The 20,009-nt window shown below is 33.5% G+C and overlaps 1 protein-coding gene across 1 annotated transcript in view; it reads left to right on the forward strand.

Annotated features, from left to right (window-relative positions):
• Window positions 1-14,518, forward strand: part of GCA (grancalcin) — a 40,775-nt gene extending 26,257 nt beyond the window's left edge. The window contains exons 3-8 of the mRNA XM_036745275.1: window positions 7,482-7,551; window positions 8,853-8,896; window positions 9,205-9,352; window positions 12,448-12,561; window positions 12,945-13,003; window positions 14,222-14,518. Of these exons, the coding sequence (XP_036601170.1) occupies window positions 7,482-7,551; window positions 8,853-8,896; window positions 9,205-9,352; window positions 12,448-12,561; window positions 12,945-13,003; window positions 14,222-14,248 (462 nt within the window). The 3' untranslated portion in view covers window positions 14,249-14,518. The remainder of the gene's footprint in view (window positions 1-7,481; window positions 7,552-8,852; window positions 8,897-9,204; window positions 9,353-12,447; window positions 12,562-12,944; window positions 13,004-14,221) is intronic.
• The last annotated feature ends 5,491 nt before the right edge of the window (window positions 14,519-20,009 follow it).

A 20,009-nucleotide genomic window follows, 5' to 3' on the forward strand; every position in this document is an offset into this window, starting at 1 on the left:
CAAATCACTTAATGCTGTTTGTCTCAATTCCTCATCGGTAAAATGAGTTGGAAGAAATAAGTGGCACAGGTGTGCTCCAGTGTTTTTATCAAGAACACCCCAAATGGAGTCATGAAGAGTCAGACACAACTGAAAAATGACTGAACAATAAAAACTTCTTTTGAGACTTAGCTCAAAGACTTACACCTGAAGCCTTTTGTGCTCTTTCCATAACTCCTAGTGCCTCCCCTACCTTGAATTTATTTTGTGTTTATTCTTCATATGCTTATACATGTAAGTGCTGTCTCCTTTGTTAGGGACAGACTTTGGGAGAAGAGACTTTCATTTTTGTCTTTATATCAACCAGGCAGCTAGGTGACATGGTAGAGTGAGTCCTGGTCCTGAAATCAGGAGGGACCTGAGTTCAAATTCAGCCTCAGACACTTATTAACTATGTGACCCTGGGCAAATCACTTAACCTCTGTTTATCTCAGTTTCCTCATCTATAAAATGGGGATGATAATAGTGCCTACCTCCCAGGATTGTTTTGCGGATCAAATGAAATTGTAAAGCGCTTAGCAAGTGCTTGGCTATATAAATGTGAGCTGCTGTTGCTATTATCGTCATGTCATGCCTAACACAATGCCTAGCATATAGTCGACACTGGAACATAGGCTTTAACATAGAATACAAGGAAATATCTGGAAAAGTAGGCTGAAATAAAATTGTAAAGGGATTTTATGCCAAACTTGCATTTTATGCTAGAGGAACTAGGGAGCCGTTGAAGATTTTTTAGTTGTGGAGTAACGTGATCCAACCTGTGGCTTTGGGATATTATTTTGGCAATAATGTAGAATGGATGATAGAGGCAAAGGGACTGGAAATGAGGAGATACCAATTAGTAACTGTTGCAGTAAAGACGCTGGAGGAACTTCTTTCTGTAGAGGGTTTTTCTTGAGTTCACTTCTCCATGCAATGAAGAGAGCCTGAGTCCACTAGAGATGACAAGGACCTGAACTAGTGTGGTGGCTATGTGAGAGCAAAAAAGGGGACCAATACAATAAATGTATAGGTAGAAGAGATAAGACTTGGCAACTGATTAGATATTTGGTGGGAGTAGTTTGGAGAAAGAATGTAGGATGACTTATAGTTGTATACCTAGGGGAATTAGAAAGATAGTATCCTCCTTAGGAATAGGACATTTGTAACAGGGATGGGTTTTAGGTTTAATGAATTCTATTTGGGTGTAATTTAGTTGAAATTCATGTGGGTCTTATAAGTTGAGATATTTAGCAAGCAGTTGATGGGTAGGTAATGTACTCTGTATTTAGACCTATTCTGTATCTGCATTTAGGAGATTTTTTAATCAGGGTGGGGAGAAGTGGTCTTTTATTCCCCCTATGGCCACTCGCCTCCCCTCTAAAAGAAGAATCCCACCAACAGTCTTTTCTAAGATCCAGTAATCAATCACAGAAATCCAGAATGTTCTTAGGACATTGTACCAAGCCACTCTTCTTCATCAAAATGTAACTTTTTTTTTTTTTTTTTAGCAAAAACTACATAGGCATATAGCTATTTATAGAGGTGAGAAAAGGATTTGGATAATATACTACTAATGGTATATTGCAAGTACCAGTGGGTTAGACAGGTAGCAAGTTTTAATTGCTACTACCCCAGGAGAAACCTGTACAACCTTTCTTTACATATTGGTAGTAGCATTTTTCCTTTATGATTTAGTTAAGGTCATTGAGTCACTGCCCAGATGTGAATAGAATCTAGTACTTTTCTATTCCATTGTTTTATAACTTGGTAGTAGGTCTTTTTGTTAGATTGATAGTGTATTTGTTAAGCACTCGCTGTGCTATCACTGGACATACAAATAGAAAATCAGATATCTTGCTTTTGCAAGATAGTCTTTGCCTTCAAGAAGCTTATATTCTAATAGGAAGAAGAAAACACATAAAGGGGAATTGGAAGTAAGGGGTACTCAAGGCGCCAATAGCATGGTTTGTAATGGTGGCCAGGAAGTGATGTGGAAACCTGGTTCTGGGTAAGATGAAGAGATAGCTCACCTATCAGAGCTCAGAGCAATTCTAGGGCAGAGTCCAAATTTTACCAGAAATTAACACAGGTAAAATAAGGAGTCAATTGCTTCACTGTTTACGCAGTTTTCCATATAGTTCTGTCAAGTGTGTGACTCAGATCTCTCACTTGCTTTCCATGTCCAATAAATACCAAGACCTACTGGCTTTACCTTCATGTTCTCTGGCCTGCACACTTTTTCTTCTGTTCTAATTGCCACTATCCTTGTACAGGTTCCTCAACCATCTGGACCATTTTGCTGGTCTCCTAGTCTGTAGTGCCTTCTCATTCAGCTTATACTACAACCAAATACATCTTTTTTTTGTGGACTCATTTGACTGTATTATTCATCTCAAACCCTTTAATGGTTCCATACTACAGGCTTCACCAGTCTGTGGATCCCTTTCCCACTAATAGTCCTTTGTTCATATCAACTATTTCTTACTTTCTCTTTTTCTTCTTTATATTTTTCCCTTTTTCTTCTCTTTGTCACCAGTTAAAAGTCTGCTTATCTCCCAAGATCTACATGTAGTTCAGATTTCCTCAGAATCCTTTCCTAACTGAAAATGATCTCTTTCCTTTGAACATTTATAGTATTGACTATCAGTAGTAGCATTTTATTCAGATACAATTTCTTTTTTTGTGTGTCTGTGTTGTTTCCTTCAAGTAAATTTTAAGTTTTTTAAAGTTGAATTTCCCACAGTGACTAACACATTGTGTGTACAGAGTAACTTTTGCTATTGTTATAAATTGTAGCAATCAAAATGTAGAAAAATTGGCTTGTCAGGATCTTTAAAAAATGTTAAGGTAAATAGACCATAATTTGGAAAATAGGGCTTGTGAGGACAAAAGTAAGCATTCTTTTTGGAATAGAAAAGATTGGCAATTCTTTTCAACTGCTATTGTAACTAGAACTGTTCACTTTAACAAAACTGAATGGAATTAGAGGCAAAAGTAGTATTATGATCAACCTTCAGCTATGAGAGTGTTACAGCAGATAATCCAGAATCTTGTATATTGGCTTTGAAATGGTAGACCTTATTGCTTCCTCTCCCCCACTCCCCCGAAGGAGAGTCATTATCCTGTTTGTCTTTTGTCTAATGTAATTTTTAACATCAGGCTTAGTTTTTCAGCGCAAATAGCAAGTAGTCATAGGGGGAGGCAGGCCGAAAGAAGGTATTGTGACACATGAAAGCCAACCTGACAAAAAAAGGATTAAGAATTACCACAGATAATTTTGCCCAGTATGTATATCTCCCTCTCTGGATCACAGGGTGTCTGTAATTACAGTAAATTACTAATCCTGTTTTCTAAAAATAAAGTCTTGGGTAATATAAAGCTATAATATGCATGCATCTTGGCCATAGTTTTTAAAATGAGCTATTGAAAATAAATGGGAAGTTGTACTAATATTTTATACACTGCATGTACAATTTTGCACAGCATAGTGTCAGAAGTGTCTGTAGCACCACCTCCCCTGCCCCCCCCAAAAAAAACAAAACAAAAAACACAACTGGATTCTTTGTGCATGAGTCTCTCCACCCAGAAAGCTGAGGTTTAAGCAGCGCTTATTCTTTCAGTAAGAGGTACTACTATCCTTGTTACAAATATTATATTCATGTGCTATTCCATACGTGGTTCACGAATACTGTCATGTCTGTTTTTACCATCTAGGTATAACCTGATTATCATCTGTTTAAGAACTAGGCTTCTCATACCCAAGGGACAGAGGTTCATAGAAATCAAGGTTTCATCTTACTAAGAATGATAGCATTCTCCCTCCTCCTCCCCTTTTCTTTGGAGCTTTCTACTTCTCTACCAGGATAGACAATAACTCAGTTGTCCATCTTGACTTTAGATTTTCTTGGTAGGAAATAAGATATATTTGTAACAAGAGTTTCAAAGCCTTGTTCATTTTTGTCTTACCACACGTCCCAGATTTTGTTTTGGAAAACTATTATGCCTGTGCCTCTGATTAACTTTGTAATACTTCTGGACCTCTTTAAAGGAATGGTGAGGCTTTCTTTGGTGAAAGATCAATTATAATATTGAAAAACAAGCTTAATTTTTCTGGAATTGCCAGGTCAACTTCATTTGGTTTCCATATGACTTAGGAGGTAGTGGAGTTTTTTATATATGTTATATAAATTGAACCTACCTAAGAAACAAGGTCCATAGTTATAGAAGTATAACTATAAAACCAATAAAGTATACTTTACTTTTTTCTTTGGTAATAAATCTGAGAAGCATGAGATAATAAATTTGTGACAATCAGATATACTTAATGGATGAACATCTTTGAAAGAAAGGAATAGACTATATAATATACTTTCTTATTTTCATAGTATTAATTCAAACTGATGCTAGAGGAGCATATATTTTTCCATTTTGCTTCCTAGTTTTCGCTTGTAAGTTATATTTTCCAAAAGTTGTCTCTGTGTGTGTGTGTGTGTGTGTGTTTGTGTGTGTGTGTAGAATTAACATGTAGCAGAATTTTCTAACAAAATTATTCAGGTAAAGCATTGTGAACCTCTGTTGGTTGAATCTATAATCTGAAAGACAAGTGTGCTTTTTTGTTTTTAACTTTGGTCTTTTTAAAATTACTTTATTTTTTTCTTAATAAATGATAAATAAGATCTGACATAGTCTCTTCTGTAACTTTTATTGCCAACTTGTATTCTTTACATTCATCAAACTCATTCCAATTATATATGATGATCTTACATTTATAGGATAAAATAAATTAACTGGCACATTTAGCCTGTTTTAAGAGTTCACTTTTTGAAAAAACATTCCCATACTCAGGAAGAGTGTTTCTTGACTCAGCAAGGTTTTATTTTGAGTTACTTTGTATTTTACGTAAATCATGGAAGTTGTACAATAAAGATCTTCATTATGGATAAAATTGTTCAATAAAGATCTTTATTATCGGTGAGGTGATAACACTTAAATTGCTAAAGACCTGATGAAAAATATGATGAACAATTTCCTGATTTTTATAGCATTTAATTCTCAACTATGATAATATCATAGTAAATTTAGTTTTTTGTAGGGGGAATACATACTCACTCCTGATGTACGAGGCACATTACCACAGTCTGTCATCTACCATGTAGCAAAGCAGACCAGTGGGGTGATGGAAGCGCTGGCCTTGACTTGCAGAGAACTGAGCAGGTAGAAATTTGACACACAGAGTTTATTGAATTTTTCTTTTCTTGCTTTTTTATTTGGTGGGGGGAGGGCAAGTACTGAAATTGTGTTCTTGAGTTTTCATTCCACCCTCAATGGAACTGGTCAACAAAAGACTCAGAAATGCAATACTATTCTCCAACTCAAAATAAGTTTAATTTTGTTTCTTACTTTTGGGTATTTATTAAACTCATAACCTTTTAAGTTCTCTTCCTTTTAAAAAACAGTCTTACACTATATATACCTTTCTAGGTTTCTTCTGTATTCTTGTGAACATAAAAGTGCTTATAGATACTTCTTCTATGAGCTGAAGGTTTTTTCCTCCTCACTATTTTCCTTAGCTTTAGTTGAAGGTAATAGAATAAGTTTGAGCCCAACTTGTGATTCATACCTCTTGATCACTCCAGATTCATTTTCCTTCATTTTTGCCATTGTAATAATTCAGATTTTAGAAAGTTAAATTCTTCCTTTCTAAAAACTTAGAACTGAATCTATTTTGTTTGCTTGTACTGTTCATAGGCTAATATAGAAAGAAAACCAAAGGAAGGCTGGAAGGCTATGATGAAGCTTAAAAAGTTCTTGTTAGCTTAATCCTTTCACTAGAGAAATGTTCCCATTCTTTCCCAAAGAACATAGTCGTTGGTCTCTTATACCCGTCTTCCCTCTTTACTTTGCAGTTAACAGGAAAACTAAAAGAAAAAAAAGGGTAGAAATGGGATTTTTACCCTTCTTCCCCTCCCCACTCTTGGAGTAATTAAAAAAAAAAACAACCCAATGGCTTTACAATTTTTTCTCTCTTCAGAAAGGAAAAAAAAATACTACAGTAGTTAAAGTTTATTACTAAGGTATTAAGTGATTTTTACTATATTAGACTGCATTGGATTTGTTGTCATTGCTGTTGATGATGCCAGTTCAGGTTGCCTTAGAAGTGTGCCCAAGGTTTTTAAAAGGGGGCTTTCAGTATAATTATGTTATGAAACTATTGCCCTGTGGCCCATATTAGAGATATAACTGTTTCTTCTGTCTAAAATAGAGTATATTACAAATTCTTTCTTTAGCCAATTACTGTCATTTTGAGGGAAAACTTTGCATTCTAACAATGTTAGTGTGGTCAATCTAAAAGTTTGGTTTTTATATTTATGGTATTCAAAATTTTATAGTTAATAGCAGATTAAAAGTACTGTGGGAACTAAGATCTTTCATGGAATCTCTGAACAGGGAATACCTGTATATGTAGTCCTTTGGGACTTTTCACGACATTTTCCTTTTCCTGCTTGGTCCATTTGAATTTGTGTTTGGGGTTCATTTGCCAGAGACAAAATTATAATATATTTACATTTTAAGTATTTACAGTAGTTCTAAGTATCAGATTTCCTGAAGGCTATTTAGTGGTCTTATCTGATTTAGATACTTGGATCCCTTGGGATGTGTATCTTTCAGATTTTCTATCTTGTCCTGCTCTCATATCTTCTATTTCTGCTGTAGCATTTGATGTAATCGTGTGTAATACTCCTTTGCATAGTTTTTATTTGAATTAATTCCATGTTTTTATGTCCTAAAAATAGGATTGCAGGAGTAGAATGAAGCAGTACAAGATTAAAGCATGGCTGAGGTTTTTATCATATGTTGATATTAGCTCCTTTCCTGATTTTGGTTTCCTATTTTTATTGTTAGTTTCTTTGCCATACAAAACTGCTTAGTTTCTGGTTGAGCATGTGTTAGGTAATAACTTGAAGAACAGCAGCAAAACTACAGGGGAGCCCTGAAATTTTAACAAGGGAATGGCAAGTAAAAGTAAAATTTTTTCTTTGATTTCTTTTTTATATAGAAAAAAATCCCAAAAAACCAAGAACTTGAGTTATGAGGTACTTGAGATTTTTCAGGATAAATTATTTAATAATTTTTTTCCATCTGCTGTGTAAATGAATGTATTGTCAATGCCACAAAATATAACTATATTATAAGGCGGTCTGCCAGTGTTGTCCAGATCAATGTAGAAAATTTTATTTAAAAAATATTATTGTAACACTAGCATAGAATTATATTGTTATTAGAAAAAACAGTTTATGAAGGTTCCATAAAAATCTTTTATTTCCATAATCATTTTTCTATTGTATATGAAGAAAAGTGTTGAAAATTATATAAAAGCATGCTGATTTTATTGATTATAGTACCAAATTGATATTTTTTTGTATTCCTCTCTGAATATGAACCATAAACTTATTCTGCAGGATGGTGAAGTGGATGCTGAAGAGCTTCAGAGATGTTTAACACAGTCTGGGATTAGTGGAACCTATTCTCGTAAGAGCTACATTTTTGCCTTTGAAATAGAAAATTAATTCACTTTAAGACTTATTTGGCCCTTCATTCATGTTTTGCTTAATATGCTGTATATACTTCTAGGGTCCCATACTAAAAATCATAAATAAATTTATCACTTATGTTAATAGAAATTTTATTTTTTTGCCTTATATTTTTCAGATTACTAAACACTCTGTAATTTTGAGCTGCGTTAGCCTAGCAGAGCATTATTTAGTCTGCTGAAAGACAATCTTAATGTAGTTTCCAGAAATTTCTGACTTATACCCAGAAATGAGAATCTTACTTAAAGTAACAGGACCCTACAGACTCTTCCACTCAAGAGTTAACTGCCTTTGTGATTTGCATAAACCATCCAATCACCTATCCCAAAGTGGAATGCAGTGCCCAAGGAGGTAATGGTTTGCCCCTCGCTAGAGGTCTTCAAGCAAACCATGGGTTATCACTTGTCAATTAAATTGTAGTGGGGATTCTTTTTTTTTTCAGGTATTGGTTGGATGGCCCCAAGATCTTCATGGCATATTTGTTTTATTTTAAGAATCCTTATATTCATGGCTTATTTCTCTTACTTTCAGAATCCTTACATGCCTTTGAGTCTCAGTTTGAGTGCTCCATCTTTAGTGAAGATCTTGATTGCTTCCCCCTTGTCCAGCTCTTCCCCCCTTTCCCTACCAAGATTGTTAGTGTTCTCTGCCTCCTACAGCTGGCTTATATTTTCTTAGCTGTGTTATTCTTATATTCCTTAAGTAGAGTGCAAGGACTTGACATCAAGGACTGTTTCATTTAATCTTTATATTTTTAACAATCTAAAGTAGTGCCATGCTCCTAGTATGTGCCTAATGTTTGTTGAATAAACAAAGATCACTTTTAACTTGAAGTATATATTAAAATTTATATTCAGAGCATTTACAGTCTTTACTTCATCTCTCTTAAAACAAATTTCAGAAGATAATAATAGAGCACAAACACAATATTTTCACAGTAGTTCTGTTAAGGGAAATATTAAACTGTTAAAATTAGCAACCAGTACTCAAGTTAGTATTTGTGATATATAAATAATTGAAAAATTAAAATGGATCATATCCAACCAGCCTAAATGGATAATTTTAAAAGTGAGAGTTTTAGTATCTCATTAGGAATCTTTATAATTAAATAAAAGTTCTACTTTTATATTTTTGATTCTTGATTTTTAAAAATATATGCTTAGCATAAGAATTAGTTATCAAAAATGTCAACAGTGATCTCGAGCAGTCTCCATTTCAATTTTTCATTATGTTTTTCAGCATTCAGCTTGGAGACCTGCAGAATTATGATCTCTATGTTGGATGTATCCTTAAATAAGAAAATGTTTTGAATTGAAAATTGAATAACTTAGAGTAATTCCATTTTGAATATCACTTTAAGCCAATTAGTAGTTTAAAACTGTTATGGGAAACTAGTGTTTAAAAATATTTCGTAACACCTTTTTTGAGTGCCAACCTTTCTGAGTTTTGCATAGAAATTATGCAGAATTTGGCTATGACTACTGAACTCTTGTAGAGTTGAAATACTATGTGTTTTTCTCTTCATTGATTTAGAATTTTGCATTTAATGAATTCTTCCTGACAGTTATTTTTGTTAAGAAAATAATATCAGAGGGATTTCACAGGAAAAATGGGGTTTAATGAATTCAAGGAACTTTGGGCAGTTCTTAATGCCTGGAAGCATAACTTTATGATGATTGACCAGGACCGAAGTGGGACGGTTGAGCTTCATGAACTGAGTCAAGTCATTGCAGCTATGGGTAAGAAACCATGGAAACGTGAGCATTTTAACTAGATGGCTGCCCTTTTCTTAATAAATGGAATTCATTTCAGCATTAGGCTGTTGTACTTTAAAGTATAGGGGGTTTATTTTGCCTCAAAGGTTACTCATTTCTGCTTTTGATTCCCAAGTTGCAGATGTAGGTTGAACACTTTTGGCAAAATTATTTACCTGTGATTACTACATTCTGATAATACATATTCATGGTGGTTAAAAATGTTTACAAAAGAAATTTACAAAAGAGTTGTGCTTGCTGTTGCATCTATATTTTTGTCAGGTTGCATTTAAATACTGTTATATTCTTTAATCCATTAAAACCTCACTTAATTATACTAAATTTAAAGTAAGAAGTTTCAGTTTTAAGGACTTCAAGGTCAATGGCTGTCTGTTCTACTTAATTGTTTGCAGTGTATTCTGTGGTGTTCCTACACACAGTCATTTAAGTGCTTATAAAGTACAAAAGGACAAACTCCATAATATTTTCAAAGAGATTCAGCTCAATAAACATTTGAAAATTACAACTATAATAACTAAGGGTCTTTTTCTGTCTGCTTCAATGAAAAGGCACATGGATTACTATTTTTCATTAACTTGCTTTAATCTGACTTAAAAGTGCATTACATTTTAAATAAGGAAAACTCTTAAGTCTTTTTTACACTGATAATTTGTTTATGAAACCCCTTAGTAGATGGAGGTAGCTTTCAGAAGTAAACTTTAGTTGAGCTCAAGCTGACCTTTGACAAGTCCAATCCAGTGGTAATAAAATTTAACTGTAAGTATAGGAAAGCTGATTTTTTAAATGATTACCAACAATTTGAATTAGAAATTTTATCAGCAGATAAGTATTTCTCATTCATACATAAACATGTATTTTCTTTGGTACATGAAGCTTAAATCCTTTTTATGATGTATCTAGAGTTAAAAAAACCGAAAACAAATGAAGCCTGGTTCTTGTTAAACAATTAATGTACTTTCCAAATGAGGCAATCATCCAGTCTATTCAAATGGATTCTTATAGAACATAAGGTAATTTTATTTTTAAATTAAACAGATTTAGCTGTATTAATGGAGCACATTTACTTTGTTGAGAGTAGTATAGGAATTTTATTTTAAAGCAGTGGTCTTCGTCAGAATTTTCCTGAATAACCACATCTTAGCTACTACTTATAAAACTGGGAGAAGCCCAAAATATGTTACACATATTTTTTACATTCTCATTAGTTAATAGCTAACACTTCTTAGTTCAAGCTTTTTTCTTTATTTTGACAATTGTTTAACTTAGATTTTATTTCATTGTCATTTGTTAACTATTTTTTTACCTTTGTAGTTTTCTTACCCAGTTGTCCCAAGTCTTCTGTATCAGAAATGTATGATGGCAGTGAGAATATGACAAAATACTGGAACAAATGTGAAAATTCAGTAGCTAAGGGTGGAAGAGAGCAGTGAAGAGACTCAGTGAATGGGAGCTTAGGGTATGGGGAAATAAAAGTGCTTAGCTACCTTTCTTCCCGGGGAGCAGTGGTGATTCCCTGGCTTCCCAGAGCTGTACTAAGTGATGCCAAGTCACATATTTCCAAGGCAATTCTTTTAATATTTGAGGAGAATTAGAGAACAGGAAACTTTGCAGCGATATTAGCAAAAATGTAATTACAGTATTTTGAAATGAAGGTGAAGCTCTAGTAGGTGTTTATTTTTGACTAGAGGTGGGGGAGACAGAATCATTTATGTAAAAGTATAGACGTAGGAGAAGTCAAATAAAGTGATCTGATAAATTAAAGGAAAAAGTATCACTTCTAGTTAGTGGAGGTGGATCATCAAGTCATTACTGAGAAAATTACTATTAAGTTGAACCTCAAAGTACAACAAAGGATTTCAGTAAGCATAAATGGGAAGGATGTCTGTCCAAGGTATGAGAGGCCTGGCATGGAGGTAGAAGATGTCTGGGATGGGATTTGGGGAAGAGCCAAGTTCCCCAGTTTTGTTGGAAAGAAGATGGATATTACTTTAAGGGTAGAGTCAGATAAGGGAGGGTCTTAAAAACCAGGGTAAGGAGTTGTCTTAATGTTTACTCACGAAGAAATGAAGAACCAATACAAATATTGGTGAGCAGGGAAGTGATATTATTAAATCTTTATTAGGAAGATTACATGGGCAATGTGCTGTTAAAGGTGAATTGGAAGGGGGAGAGTTTGGAGCAGAGTTCTTAACCTTTTTTGTGTTGTAAACCTCTGAGGGTCTGGTAAAACCTAAGGACCTCTTTTCTGAATAATTTTTTTTTTTGCTCTTTGGCGGGGCAGTTGGGGTTAAGTGACTTGCTCAAGGTCACACAGCTAGTACATATGTCAAGTGTCTGAGGCCAGATTTGAACTCAGGTCCTCCTGACTCCAGGGCCGGTGCTTTACTCACTGCGCCACTTAGCTGCCCCCAGAATAATATTTTTAAAAGAATAAAATAAAAAGATTTGGTTCACAAAGGAAGACATTTCTGTTGTAATAAGTCAGCACAGCACAGCATTTTTTTTAAGTTAATGATCTCCTGGTTAAAAACATAGATGAGACTTAGCAACAGATTGCATATAGGAGATAAGGGGTGGGGGAAGGGAGAAGGTTGACTCCAAAGTTAGGTGCATGGGCACATGACTGGGAGAAAGGTCAGCTATCAATAGAAGTAGCTTTTATAGTACTGACTATGGTATAGCTTTCAGTAGAATTGATTTAGAAATATGCAAGGTGTATATACAAAATGTCCCCTTTGGAACACTCATTCTGGAAGATGTGATGCAAAGGCAGGAGGCATAGTAAATAGGGACCTTTATAACAGAGCAAATCTGCAGAGAGAAGAGCTGGACTCAAGTCCTACTTCTTACATGTATAGGTCATGACCCTGGATTAGTCACTTAGCTAGGCAGCTCCCCAAGACAAATTACAAATCAGTTACTGATCTGCATCCATAGTGGGAATTTCTTCCCTGGGAATTCTCTATGTGGATGAAATGACATTTGGATTTTTTAAACACCAGGAACGTTCTTAGGGTCCAGAAGTTTTTAGGTCATTATTTTATCTCTTTCTTGTTTAGGTTATAGATTAAGTCCTCAGACGTTAACTGCCATCGTAAAGCGTTATAGCAAGAATGGCAGAATCTTCTTTGATGATTATGTTGCTTGCTGTGTGAAGCTCAGAGCATTGACAGGTATTGATTTAAAAAATTATATTTCTTCTGTCTGCTTAAAAATGTTGTTCAGACTTTTCTTGTGCTTAAATACTTGCTAACAGAATAAATAATATCTTCAGTTTTTAAGCACTTCTTTCCTGTATAATTTTGATATTTTTTTCGTATTTTGCTAAAGTTTTAGGGCTATTTTTAAAATGCTAAAATGTTAAAACATTTTAGGACTTTTAAAAATGCTAAAATGTTCAAACTTTAATCATGAAAGGTTTATTGATGTCTCTAAAAATTCTAAAGGTCCTTTTTAATTCCATGTATAACTATTACCTTTTAAGAACTGTACCAGATATTTTAAAAATATAAATTTTACTAAAATAAATATAAAAATTTATAATTTCTGTTTGAAGATTTCTTTAGGAGAAGAGACAGCATGCAACAAGGTTTCGTGAACTTTGTATATGATGATGTGAGTACCATGTTTAACATTTAATATCATTCTGTATCATATTCTAGCTTTCTTGACAAATGTCCAAAATGATTAGGGGCCCTTGGTACCTTTAATATGGTGTGTGTGTGTGTGTGTGTGTGTATAAAATTGTCTTATCCTCTCATAAGTTGCACAAAACCTAAAACTTTAAAATAAAAATTAACTTTTAACATACTTCCTTGATTTCTGAACATTTTATTTTTGAGTAGCCTGTGTTTTCTAAGTGTTTGCAAGAGAATATGATATCATAATTTCTATGAGTGACATCATGGTTTGGTGGATAGATAAACTTGGCCTTGGAGTCAGGAAGATCTGGGTTAAAGTATGGCTTGTGACAGATATTAGTTATGTGTCCTGGGCAATGACTGTCTGTATGCTTTTAAAGTATGCTCTCTGACTTTAAGTTAGGGAGCAATATGCATTTGCATTTGTAGTTTCTTATTATCAATGAAATCACAGGTCTGGTCCAGATTCTGTTCTTTTCTTTTATTAAGTAAGAAATTGACTCAAAGTTGGTTTCCTTCTAGGAGAAAAAAAATCAGAAGACTTCAAATCTTGGTGTTAATAATCTTATTATTCCTATTATTAACCTCATTTTTGAAGCTGCATACACACACACATGCACACACACACACAAGTGGCATGTGCCTTTCTTGTGTTTTAATATTTAGGGTATTTTTGTTTGTACTGGTATGATTTATATTTATCAGTAGCTAAATACACCTCAGAAAAGCTTTAAAGAGTATATTTTCTAACATACAATTGTACTTTTATTATCTGAGGAGTAACTCACTGTCTGGTAGCTATTAACCTTGTTGAAATATAGAATTGATAGAGCTGTTTTTTTGTCGAGAACATAACATAATAATAATATATTAGTTATACGTACTTTTGTCAACCTGGGGTTTTATTGGAAACTGGTCTGAATGGCCAAGCCTTTGAGATTTGCAAAGGGGGAAATTATGAAAGTACTTTTGTGGGAATGTAGTCAGATAATTTAATAAAAATCAGAATACAAAACCCTCACAAAATAACACTAGGAATTTTGACATTTTGACAGGAATTGAGGGTTGCAGTTATTCTTGTACCTTTATTTTCTTTATGCTAAGACAGCTCATGGTAAAATAATTTTTTAAAATAATCATCTTTGAGTATTCTTTTCTTTTTGTCAACTGGTAACTTTGTTTTTTGCTTTAGTTTTTGCAGGGCACTATGGCCATATGAATCCCCAACTGATAAAGAATATTGGGGGAGAGAATCCTGTGAATTCTCCTGCTCAGAAAGAATTATAACTGAATTTGTTGTGAACTTAAGCTCTTCTGGACTTCTCTTTGTTCCTGCCTGTTATCTGTATAATTGTTTTAATCTTAATGTACAGTTCAGAGCAATAAACATGGTTTTGTTTACAGTGTCATAATTTGAAAAGCATTACTGCATATTTTTCATCTACATAATGTAAAATAATGTTACGATTAATAAAAAAGTAAATACCAAGCATGAGACTGATCTTTTTTACCTTTACAGTCTTGGGTGATTTTTATAATATATTTAACCAGAATGATAAATTGAAGAATGTTTAGGTAAAAAATCTAAAACTTGAAAATAAATTTTTTCCTATAGTTTATAAACATTATCTATAAACATCAGGAAATTAATGAGAAGGAATGGGGTTCTTGTACCCATGTTTGTTGTTCATGTAATTAGGAAGCAAAAACCTAATCATACCTAAAGGGGAGAAACAGAAGTAATAAGTCTGATGATCAGTTGCCTGAGAAAGATTTTCTTTGCTATTTCATTTGTTTATTTTAGTGACAAGCTAGAAGTCAGTTTTATTTGACCTCCTCACTTTTCATTAGTGAAAGTAAAACCCGAAAGCATGAAGTTAAGAGAATATAGCTTCCATCCCAGTATCCGTTATGAAGGTACTTTGAATGGAAATGTCAGTATTTATTATTTACTGTAAGTAAATAGTGCCAAAATAGTGGTTGAAAATTTAAAAGAAATCAGCCAACCAAGTTGTTTTGTTTAAATGGTGTTTTTAAAAAACAACTTTGACTTTTTTGATTGAACTGTTTTGATACCAGTCCAGCAACAAATATCAGTGTTCTAGGCACTATAAGAACTTAGAACTTCACTTAGAACTCCATATTATTATCATGTTGCAATAACTGAATAATTGACTCCTTTTGGCCTAACATTAGTAGATAAATTAATTGTGGGGAGATGTTTTATTTAGTCTGGTGTGGTGATGAAAACAAAGAGCTAGGAGTCAAGAGACCTGGATTCTAGGCCCATCACTACCATTAGCTAGTCACAACTTCAGTGAGAGCAGTTTCCTTATTTGTAAACTGAAGGGGTTGAACTGTAATACCTCTATGGTTCCATTTATCTCTAAGCTTCTAGTCCTTTTATTTCATAGACATTTCCAATTTTATTTTAAACATTTCAAAGAACTTGAAAATAGAAAAAGACTTAAGTTATATATTACTTGAAAACCTTCTGAAGGGTTAGTGGTGCTATATAACATGAGAACATAGTTAACATGTGGTATATGAGCTAAGTGATATGCAGTTTTTTCTTTAGTTTCCAAAAAGTAATTTAACATTTAAAGTTACAGTGGTTTAGGAGAAATAACAATTATCCATTTAAAGCATGAGGGCAGATGGCAGCATATTGATAAAAACTTTCACAGCATAAATAGAAATTTAAATCAACATTCACTTTTATAATTTTTGAAAAGTAAAGTATAGCCAATTCGACATTGCTAGTCTACAGTGACTGGTTGCCTTTAAATTTCAGTAAGTAATATGTATATTTTTAAACTTGAATGTTTAAAGAGGACTTATCTGGAAACCATGCACAGTCTTTAAATTCTCTCTACTCCCATAAATACCTTTCCCCTCTTAAATACTGTCTACTCCCATCAACTGTTCAGTCTGCTTTCATATGACAACAGTTTGTCAGTGTGGGAAGAAGTTGACTGAGCCATAGTAAAGTGTGTATTTTTGGTTTAGACTTTATAAAAAAGAATCATAAGCTGTAGCTAACAGTAAAGGTAAGGACTAGATCTTTTGTTGCACTGGTATAGGGAAATCCCAGGAGAGAAAACTCTGTCTACCAATGCAGGTCTGCCTCCTCCCAGCAACTGACAGTATTAGAAATTGGCAAGGCACAGAGAGGTAAGGTACTCGACCAGAGAGTATGTGTCAAAGGCAGGAATTGAGCCCAAGTGCCAGGTGTTGCTGGCTTCGAGGCCTATTGTCGACCCATTATGGTATACCAGAGTTGTCAAGCTTGCAGCCTGCAAACTCTGCGGTGCTGCCTGAACCAGCAAACGTAACTGGGATGTGTTTAATATAATAAATGAAAATACAGTACAACATGGATAATGCTAATTTGTGGTTTTCAAAGTCAATTTGCGTCCCTCAGGAATCATTTCTGTTTGAGTTTGACACCACTGCACTATATCATAATGCCTTTATAGCTAACTGTTATTGACAACTAATTTGCTCAATTCAAACATTCTTTTTATTGAGCGTGATAATTCTATACTTCTCTTTTTTAAGATGTATACTCAAAGCCCCAGTGCCTTTTGCACGTGGTAGTTAAAGGTTGAAGTGAAAACTAAGAACTGCATTAAAACCACATTTACATTTCTGCCAAACACTTTGTTTTGTAGTTTTCATGTGTTCTTAATTTTTCTTGTAAATTGCTAATCATACTGCTTTTTACAATTTAAATATTTTCATAAAATATTAAGCATAATTATGATTTTGCTCATTATTTTTGATATTAAAATGCAATCGGCTCTTGAAATTCTTACGCTTTTTGTGTTATAGTAATTACCATAATATCTATAAAATATCCAAATCAGTGACTTAAAAATTAAGTAGTTGTATATAGATGTTGGTGTGTGCTCATGACTGGATTGTAAGTATGGTTGGTTGGTTGATTTTGTGAAGTCAGTCCTATTCTAAGTCTTCTTGGTAGTGTTGTAAATTATTGAGTAATTTACACTGTCAATGTACAAGTACTTTTATTTGTACAGTAAACAATGATCCAAATCATCTTGAGAATTTTTTTAGAAATGAACATCCAAATAGCTTTCTGTAAAGTTTTGCATTATACAAAATCTATTAACATACATATTATGAGATGCTACAGTTTATAAAAACAGTGCAGTAGTTCACCTAGGTCTAAAAAACTGCCAGATTATAAATGTCAGGCATTGCAATTCTATGTTGTTAAGGTGGCAGCATAGATATTTTTAGTTCCAATGATAAGAAAGTGTGGAGCCATCTTAACGGGAAGCCTTGATTTTGTCCATCTTAAACTTAATGGCAAGTAATTGGATTGTGCTCTGTTAAACTTCATAAGCATGCATTCTAGCAGGCAAAGTAGCACAAAATAAATTCATTTATTAATTATGAGAATTTGCCACATGTATTTAGAAAAGACAATCTACCCACAAAGTAAATGTATGGGATTCTTTGTGATTTATGCTTTGTGGATCATTTAAAAAAATACTAAAATTCATTCTTGTGATTATTTTTCTTAACTGAAATAGGGAAATCAAATGAAATATAATCTTGCATGTTGTCACTTAGATTAATTACGCTTTAATAAATTATCTGTAAGAAACTAGATTTTTGTCTTTGAACGAAAGTTCTTAAAGTCACCATCTGTAATATTTTCTCCTATTCTAGGATAGCAGTGCTTAGGAAATTAACAGGAATATTAACATTTTTGCAAAAATCCAGGAAATTGTATATAGGGAGTAAAACTCACAAGGATGGTAAATTCTTTTCTCCCTCCAGTCATTTGAAGAAGCAGCACAAGTGTTTAATTGACTTCCCTTGAAAGAGACATCAAAAGTATGCTGGATTTCTTTTTATTTTTGATTAGAACTTCTGTCTCTTTCAAATAAAGGTTTCTTTAAGTGTGTGTACAGAATTAGACCAACGAAGGATAGCCCGTCCCTCTTCCAGTGTTGGAAGTGTTTCGGACCATTCTGCACTTTAGTTGGGGCTTTAGACTAATTATGGTTGGATTATGTTGAGATGCTTTTTCATGGTCCTAAAGCCGTAAGCTCATATTGGCATATGTTGAGGTACTGAGCTGTTCTTTACTACATTCAATAATGCTCTAGTGACCTGCAACAGCTTTTCGAAGCTTCCTTCAAAATCTCACATCCTTTTTTGTGTGTTTATGTATTATTACCTTATCCTTCTAAACTATCATTTATGCTAATTTTTGCCCATTTATTTGTTTTTCTTAGTGACCAAGGGAATGTCTTTCATTGATATATAATGAAAAGACTCAACTGAATGTGACTTCTATTCACATAGTCTGGTAAAGACAACTTGGCTTTTTATAGTATTTTGGGAATAATTAAATTCATTAGCATATCTATAGTAGGATTTGGTGACACTTTTATGTTGCTTACTGTTGGGAAGTGAGTTGGGCAGGGTGTGGTATCAAGTTTGCTATGTGATTTATTTCGGTAGCAATAGAATCATTTCTTTATGGTTCCCATATTACACCAGGACATACAATTAAACATGGGCAACTTGGGAACTTTTGGGTAATGAAGTTACCTTTCAGTGGCCATATTTTTGAGATTTTTGCCAGACAAAATGGCCTGATGCTACCCTCTGATACTTCCAGGATTGCTAATGTCTGCCCTATGATATGAGAATACAAACACAGCTAGCCATGTGCCTTTATAAGCAAATGAAGTTTAATTAGATAGTACTAATTAACTATAAAAAATACATTGCTACAGTTACTGTTATTTCAAAGGAGTAACTAAACAGTGCGAGTAAACATGCCCCAGAACAATATAGATTAGAAATCCATTTTTATTTGATACCATGGGCCAATTTTTGATTGACTCTAAGGTGGCATTCTCCTTTGAACGTTGGTCTAAAATTTTCCCATATCTGTCATTTGAAAATGTAACCCTATAACAAAAGACAGAAGTTTTAAAATTTGGCTCTCTGCTCCTATGCACTCTAGAACCTACAGATTGGTCAGAATGCTCATTGATGACATTTACTCAATGCATGCTACTTTAGTATATTTGCTTTTGTTTCAATGTTCATTTAAAGCAAGAGTGTTTTCCTTGTGCCAGTTTTTAGGTTTCTTGTTAATGAAAATTAGGAATATTAAGCCAAATAAATTACTAACATTCCTTAACTTTTTGTATTTGAAAGTTTCACATTGTCAATAGAAGGGCCAACTATTTCACTATTAGATTTTATGTTATATATTAGAAAATTATTCTTGCAAATACAACTTTTCTCCCTTAGGAAAGGGACTAAGAAATGCATAGAAATCGAGGTAAATGAAAAAAACGCATCTTTCATTTTCTAAATTAAGGAAAAGAGAAACAATATGTTCTGTAAAATTTTCTGTTTAAAATTAAATTGTATGTTTAAAGATTAGATATCTTGCACAATAGGGCAAATAATTTTACAAAAGAAATTGCTATTTCAGTGAGTCTCTTTTGGGTTATAACAAAGATGCTTTAAAAAAAAAGACAATTCCTTAATTTTAAATGTAATAGTATTTACCATGCATCCACACAGTCCCACTAATTAGTGTCCTGATAAACCCAGCAAAATGCAGCACTGTTCTTATAATTAAGTGATTTTTTAAAAAAATCAGCACCATCATGCCTCTATCTGGTGCTGTACCTAATAAAAAATGTTGGAAATACAGTTAGCCCCTCAAAAAGTTTCTATCTTAATCATCTAAAGACAGACAACCACCTTTGATGCCGCTAAACAATATTCATTTGTTTAGAATAGTTCAATTTTCTCATACAAATAGTCCAGAAATTATTAAGCTTGTTCTTGAATTCTATATGTACATTATAGTATCAGTACAACTTTTACACTTTAACTCCCGGTATACTTTTTTTAGCTACCAAAAATTTGCAGTTTTTACAATGCAATTTACATTTTTCCTATTTACAGTTATT

Source organism: Trichosurus vulpecula, chromosome 2 (genome assembly GCF_011100635.1).
Source record: "Trichosurus vulpecula isolate mTriVul1 chromosome 2, mTriVul1.pri, whole genome shotgun sequence".
Classification (NCBI taxonomy): Eukaryota; Metazoa; Chordata; class Mammalia; order Diprotodontia; family Phalangeridae; genus Trichosurus; species Trichosurus vulpecula.